Source organism: Physcomitrium patens, chromosome 24 (assembly GCF_059467195.1).
Source record: "Physcomitrium patens ecotype Gransden chromosome 24, ASM5946719v1, whole genome shotgun sequence".
In the NCBI taxonomy this organism is placed as follows: Eukaryota; Viridiplantae; Streptophyta; class Bryopsida; order Funariales; family Funariaceae; genus Physcomitrium; species Physcomitrium patens.
In genome coordinates, this window is record NC_143433.1 from 1,484,284 (window position 1) to 1,491,844 (window position 7,561).

The 7,561-nt window shown below is 50.4% G+C and overlaps 1 protein-coding gene across 1 annotated transcript; it reads right to left on the reverse strand.

Moving 5' to 3' along the window:
* Positions 1 to 2,494: 2,494 nt before the first annotated feature.
* LOC112278644 (putative pre-mRNA-splicing factor ATP-dependent RNA helicase DEAH2) lies at positions 2,495 to 7,354 on the reverse strand. Its single transcript, XM_090246947.1, has 7 exons — positions 6,711 to 7,354; positions 6,259 to 6,446; positions 4,889 to 5,973; positions 4,387 to 4,512; positions 3,678 to 3,916; positions 3,252 to 3,370; positions 2,495 to 2,934 (listed from the first exon to the last, which is right to left on the reverse strand). The coding sequence occupies exons 1-7, from the start codon at positions 6,969 to 6,971 to the stop codon at positions 2,805 to 2,807; spliced, it is 2,148 nt and encodes a 715-aa protein (XP_090103073.1). The 5' UTR covers positions 6,972 to 7,354; the 3' UTR covers positions 2,495 to 2,804.
* Between the last annotated feature and the right edge of the window lie 207 nt (positions 7,355 to 7,561).

The window sequence follows — 7,561 nt, forward strand, 5'->3', positions numbered from 1 at the left end:
GGATGTCCCACGCTCATCTCATAACGATCTCACAAAGATATGTAACCTGCAACGGAAGAAGGCGTTCCCCGGCACGCACGCAAATCCAAGAAGCTTCGAAACGTCGCACTAAAGCGTCCAGACGCTGAAGTAGAGGATGTAGATACCGTCAACTACATGCCACATCAAACATAGAAAGATCAACCACCGCAACCACTCGAGCCTCGGGCAAAACACTCATGCATCGCTTCGAAAACCCGCAAGCTCAGTCAACGACCTGGAGCCACACAAGGTGTTCAATACCGACTCTCCACCAGACTCCTCCTAAGGCATGCGACAACCATCGATAAAAAACTCGCACTCAAGGAAACCGGCAGACAATCTGCAAAACTTATCGTGCTCAGCCTCTCCTAGCCAGCATATATAAAATAAATAAATAAATAAATAAAATTAAAAAGGGGCACGCCTACTCATGCAGTATCAGATTCCGCCAATCTGTCATAGTAATAATAATTCTTAGCAAAGCGAGCACTACCTATCCCGCTTACGCTACACTCCACAGTACAGCCGCCCGCTAGCAAAGAGAAAAAAAACAATTGCGCTTCTCATGGGGGGAGTGCGATGGCGCGGGGGGATTGGATCTCTAGGGCAAGCGGACCCCCTCTGACACACAAACACGGGCATGGGACCCGCCGCATAAGAGAGCCGCGCGGCAGCGGCAGCGTCTCTAGCAGTGAGGCTATTAAGAAGGAAAAGGGGGGGTGTGTGAGTGAGCGAGTTGGAATGAATGAATAATTGATTGATTCCGTTACTGTAATAGCCCAATCCCGACACCCCCTTAGAGGGCGCCGATGCTGAGCTGGCTGGGCGGTATTGGGCTGCGTCCTTCCCGTTTCCGCAACGGTTTGAATCGTGGTTGCATCGCCACGGGATTTGAATCGCACTGCCAGCGTGGCTTCCCGTTCCGGCCCGGGTTAGTAACGCGCCCGGGGGGATATCGGCGCCGCTATTCGTGATGGCACGTCACCGGCGTTTCTTCACTCTTCCTCTTCCTCCTGCTGCAGCGGTGTGAATAGGACCCAATCGTGAGCTTTTTTGAGGTTGACGTGAGTTGGGGTTGGACTGGAGTCGTTTCTGATTTCCTTTCGGATGCATTACATCCATATGGATTGCCCATTCGTGGATGATTTTCATCCTCTATTACTTTTGAGATGAAGAGATTCATTCAAGTTTAGAATGAATATTGACTCTATTTTTGTTTACAAAACAAATACTCAAACAAATAGATTTCTTACAAACATTGCTAGTTTTTCAAATTTGGTAAGTTCGTGAGGAGAAGAAATGATAATAGTATTTGGACATACAAAGGACTAACGTATACATCAACAATATATCATTGATATGTTTGGTATTTTAATGAAGAATTAGTACAATATCACCTAATGGTGAAATTATATGGCACTGCATATGAACATGGAACTATTCCTTGATTATGAACTTTCTCTATATAATCTAAAAACCAATATTTATCACATGAGTATTTTATGTTTTAAAACACATTATTATAACTTTGTTTTGATAAATAATTTTGCTTCACTTAAATATGATTCTTAAAAACATTTGCACATATTTCAAGACATCCTCTAACGACAGAATGTTTTGAAATTGTGATAAATTGTTGGGTATTAAACATTTCAATTTACTTGTAGCTAAGGGGTCATCATACTTGAGAGACAAGGTGACAAGCTGCAAGTTGTAAATCCATTGATTGGGTAAAAATAAGAAACTATAGATTTCAGCCAATCAAAGGATTTAATAGTCACATTCTCCCCTAATATAAAGATCCCCGAAGAAGTACACAACAAACCCAAGTTAAAATTAGGCTCAGTTGCAAATAATTGCATCCAATGCAAACAGTGTTAATGGCATCTATATCACACACTCAAAATCACACAGCTGTAGTTACATACACATATGACCAAAGGAACAAACGAATGAGTGTGAGCGTGAGTGTGTGAGTCAATCAATGTACATTTAACAAGGTGATCAAAAGTCACGTGAGTAACTCGGTAATGCATACAACCTTGAAACAAAACATGAAGTCCATGCCAGTCACATAACAGCCATTACATCAATTAAAAACTTTTCTATATCCCTGGAGCAAATGCTCAGGACAGTCAGGTCAAAGGTGTAATTTTTAAATTCATCAAAGTCAATACAAAAGAACTTAACAAATCAAATCAAAGCGGGCGTGCACTAACTTAGGTTTAACAGATCAGTCCACTCCCACAGCAGTAGATGCCTAAAACTGTGAAGCCTTGTAACACGATGTGATCTTGTTATTGAAAAACAAAAGAACCTCCGCACCAACATCAGAATCATTCTCTACCAAAACAATCAAACCAACTTAACAAAAGAATGAGGGCCAAGGTCAACCGTCACACCGGTAACAACATTTCATTCGAAAACCACATTGATAAGTGCAGCTGTGAATCGTAAGAAAAAAAAAAGCATCTGCACGAAGAATAGTCTCAACGACTTCTCATTTCATCAAACAAATGGAACTGTCAAAGAACTTCGGTACAATCATGAATACATTGTCGAATAAGAATCACTTGCCACTGCAATCTAAATAATATCAAGTTTCCTTCCAATGCCCATTTTACATTTCCTAAAATGACCTGTTGAGGCGAAACATCTTCAGTCTCACCGTCTAAGGTTCTATGCTAAAAAACGGGTTGGAACACGAGTGCAAAACGCTGTCGATCAAGCCAACATCGGCAACACTTCACAAAAGCACAGAGAACCAATCCTGAAAGCCCCGACTATCTCTTTCCACCGTTAGCCTCAGATTTCTCCCTCTCGCGCTTCATGTACAGTCTTTCCAGCACGCGTCTAGCTTCGCACTGCGGAAAGTTGCTCAAATCGTAGTAATGCGGAGCAACGTCTATCAGCCTGCAACCCCACCACACAAGTTCCCAATCACCCTACTCAGAACACACCCAATCCAACATCATCCAACCCAAAACCTCCAACCACACTCGCCATCTCATGCGCTCTCTGCCGCCCCACGATACCCTACCCTCATGCCACATACTCTGCTCCACAAATCCCACCCAAACCCACTCACGCGTCCGCTGATCACCCTCACACTCCGCTGCCACAACTACCTATAAACCGATCCACATCTTTCCACGAACCAATCACACCCCCTTTGCAACATCCCAACCACATCGCCACCACCCCACATCAAACACCGCCGCGACACTCACCATTCCCCACGCACATCTGTCACTATTCGAATGAAGTTCCGAGTAGTCAGCACAAACTCGTTGTATATCACCCACTCCGGCTTGTGGTCCAAACAACTCGACGGATGCAGATGAACCATCTGCACGCCCCAAACAATCACGTCAGTACGTTCCTCCGTTCAACCCCTCATCATGCCTCCCCAATCCCAAAACCACGCAGCACTCCACAACCCTCACATCCACCTCCCACAACACGTCTTCCCACCATTCCCACCTACCCTATGCTTCGCCCCAACACCAAACCCCGACGCGCTATGACAGGACCCCGCTTCACACACACATTCACTCACTCACGCCACCCCACAACGCACTCGGTTCCCGGTAGGGACTGCACTACTTCCACAACAACATCCACGGAACATCTCCACCCAGCCCCTCGTCTCTTACCTGGTTGTCCTTCACTGTCAGGTAGTGACCCGTCCGCTCCAGATGAGCCACCTGCATAAAGTACCCCGCAAGCATCGCTTTCCGAATGCTCACATAATAATCCCGGCTGTTGAAGTCTGTGCTGCACATCTTCAGGTTGTACCGATTCATGATGCGCACCAGCTGCGTCCGCACGTTGTCAGCTGACTTCATCGCACGCACGTTGATGAAATTGTCGTAACACCACGTGGCGTCCTCACCTGCACGTCCGCCCACACACCCGCCCACCCATTTCAGCCTTCCCACCCGACACTCTCCCTCCATCCGCGAACTCCCACCCTTACTCCGTTTGTGGCTCACATCTCATCCACCTCCTCCTCAACATCACACCACCACTCCACACAACTCTCTCTCTCTCCCTCTCTCTCTCTCTCTCTCTCTCTCCACATCCTACACTAACCTCCCACCTTCACATCTTCGCCATCCACCAACCCACTGCCACAACACACCACTACCACGCTTCCGTCTCCCCTCCCACGCACTCTCAACCCCCAGCGCATACGTCCCAACCATCCCCACCGCCACAACCAACACATCTCCTATGCTTCACCACTGCACCCTCGCATGCAGATTCACACTCCACCCTGCCCTCCGCACAGCCTCGACACACACCACTCATCATAACCACCCCTCTAAACACAACTCCCCAATCCCCAGACCCACAACGTACCGTTCTGCTTGTACGCATGGTACACGTTCAGAAGCGTCAGGTGGTCCCCGTCAATGTGCGAAAACCGAGCCTTCGCTTCGTCTGCTGCCTTTTGAGCATCTCTTGGTCGCAGAAAGCAATTGGGAACTAAACCAATTACGTGCCATTGCCAGATCATTCATGAGCCAAAAAATAATTTCACAAAAGTGACGGAAGCACCACCACGGAGGGTCAGCACACGCAGAGAGGGCCAACTGCCGTGCATAATGATGCACGCTGATGTGACTCTGCACCACTTCTTTACACTATCAACATCACAGCTCTAACCGCAGCCTACTGCTACAATCATCGTCATCAACAACAAAAACAACATTGTAATCATCCCATCCTTCATCATCCCAATGCCACATCCCTGTGACCGTTCCCCCTATCTACCCCCCACATCCCACCCTCCTACCAACGCTCTGCAATGCTATCACGCCTAACCAACACAATACGTCTCTTGCAAGGATCGCCTCCGCACCTGACAACATCGCCGTGATCGACAGGATCTCGTTCGAACAGTTGAACTCTGGGCTCACCACCAGCATCTTCGACATCTGTGGGTCAAGCGGAAACTCGCTCATCAGCTCTCCCAGCTTCGTCAGATTCCCGTCGTCGTCCAGCGCTGCCAGATAGTTCAGCAGCTCCAGCGCCCTCATCAGCGTCTCCGGTGCCGGAGGGTCCATGAAGTCGAAGTGCACCAGGTCGTCGATCCCCAACTTCTTCAGCGTCAGCACCACGTTCGCCAGGTTCGACCGCAGAATCTCCGGATACGTCTGCGGCTGCAGGTCGTTCTGGAAACTCTTCTCCGTGTACAGCCTGAAGCACTTCCCCGGCTGCGTTCGACCCGCACGCCCCGCCCTCTGGTGCGCGCTCGCCTTCGAGATCGGCGAAACCAGCAGCGACTCCACTCGAATCCGAGGATTGTACACCTTCTGCTTCGCGAACCCCGGGTCGATCACGTACACGATCCCGTCGATCGTCAGCGACGTCTCCGCGATGTTTGTCGACACCACGATCTTCCTCCCCGGCGGTCCCCCGTCCTTTGCCGGTGGCGGTGCCGCATCGAAGATCTTCTGCTGCATCGCTGGCGGCAGCGTCGAGTACAGCGGAACCGCCTTCACCGGCCCCACCTGGTCCCCCAGGTTCTGCACCTCCCTTCCTATCTTCTTGCACGCATCCTCGATCTCCTCCTCCCCCGTCAAAAACACCAGGATGTCTCCCGCCGGCTCGCAGATGTGAATCTGCACCACCGTCCGAATCGCCGCCTCCAGGTAGTCCCTCTCCGGCTCCTGCGTGTAGAATATCTCCACCGGGTGCAGCCTCCCGGGCACTTTCATCAGCGGCGCCCCGTTGAAGTACGCCTGGAACTTCTCTGCCTCCAACGTCGCACTCATCACCACCAGCTTCAGGTCCGGCCTGTTCTTCAACACCTCCTTCAGCAGCCCGAACAGCACATCCGTCGCCAACGTCCTCTCGTGCGCTTCGTCCAGGATGATCACTCTGTACCGCTCCAGCAAAGGATCCGTCATGGCCTCTCGCAACAGCATACCATCCGTCAAATACCTGCCCACACCCACACACTCGCCAATGTCAGCAACCTCAACTCCGCCATTCCACCGCGCCTACGGACAACCCCTCTCGCCCCTCCACCACATGCAAAACCTTCGCGGACCTTCCAACCCCCCCTCCCTCACTGCCTGCCTAATCCACTTCCACCCACTCCACACACCCCATGCCCGCCACGCTTTCTGATGCATTGCAATGGGCTACCCCAGCTCTTCTTCCTACACGACACAAAACCTGGTCCCAAACGCCAAATCCGCTCTGTAAGGGGGGTATCACGCGTACTTCAACGTCGTCTTCGGCCCGCTGCAATCCTCGAAACGAATGCTGTACCCGACCTCATCTCCAATGGTCACGTCCATCTCGTCCGCAACACGCCGCGACACTGACATGGCCGCCACCCTTCTTGGCTGCGTGCAAGCCACTTGCTTCCTGTTGCTCGTATACCCTGCTTCCACCACGAATTGGGGAATCTGCAACCAACCAGTTTCACCCCGTCAGACCACCTCTTCCCACTCCAATCCCTCGTCACTCTCAGCGCTGCGTTTCTTGCAACGCCAATCCCATCAACCACAGTCACCTGCGTGGCCAACAAACCACACAGTTCCCCTGCACCTCCTCGGGATGTGGGCGCCCATATCACCCACGATACCCTAATCCCCAACAACGAACGCCCTAATCTCGAATACATCATACAAACCGGATGTGCATCATGACATCATGAGACGGTGCCGCACCTGCGTGGTCTTTCCGGAACCAGTCTCTCCCACCAGAATCATCGTCTGGTTCTTGGCCAGGATGTTCAGAAACTCCGCCTTCTGCTGCCACACCGGCAGCGTGCGCCGCTTCTCCAAAATCTCGAAATACTTCGCCGAGTACGGCCTGCCGGTGTGAGGGTTCAGCACGGGACCGCCATTCGCTTTCATCTTCTCGGTTCCATTGACGGACTCGTCCACAACGTCGAACAGGCTTAACTTTCTCTTCCTCTCGCCCGCCATTGCTACTGCCTCTTCCAATTACTCCAGCAACTTAAACCCAAGAAACCGCTCCGATCCAGCCAAACCCAAACGACCGCCACGCCAAAACTTCCAAGTCAATAATCAATCTACAATAGCCGCAACAAAGAGTCGCCTCTCGCAGAGACTCTTCAAACACGCCTGGACTAATTCCACTTCTGCGGAGCCTCTCCGGGTCTGCAAAATTTGGCAAAACCCAAAACCCAAATCTCAAAACCTAATTTAACCGATTACGGCACGATTGTATGAACAGGAGAAACGAATTTGGTGGGGACAGGACCGATTCTTGGTCGGAAGCGTTGAAGAGGCCGATTGAAGAATTCGGCCAAGCGCGTCGAAGAGCGAAGCACTGGTGCCCCGGATGCGGGAAAAGGGAACACACCTCAGTCTGTTCTGGGCCTTTACTCTGACGGCGCAGCTATCATCCATTTGGATGGAAGTCATCTATAACTTTCATCTGAAAGAGGCATTGTTGTGAGTGGCCTCAATCCAATTCCAACTCTGTTTGCCTCTTTCAACTTGCTCTTATGTAGGTAACCTGAAACATTTGAGTCGGTAATTTTGAAATGTAT

Coding starts and splice junctions, on each gene's coding strand:
- LOC112278644 (XM_090246947.1), bottom strand. CDS start 6,971: ATGGCGGGCGAGAGGAAGAGAAAGTTAAGCCTGTTCGACGTTGTGGAC. Junction 3,917..4,386: donor CCATGCGTACAAGCAGAACG/GTACGTTGTGGG, acceptor GCGGACGTGCAG/GTGAGGACGCCACGTGGTGT. Junction 3,371..3,677: donor TGACAGTGAAGGACAACCAG/GTAAGAGACGAG, acceptor TGGGGCGTGCAG/ATGGTTCATCTGCATCCGTC.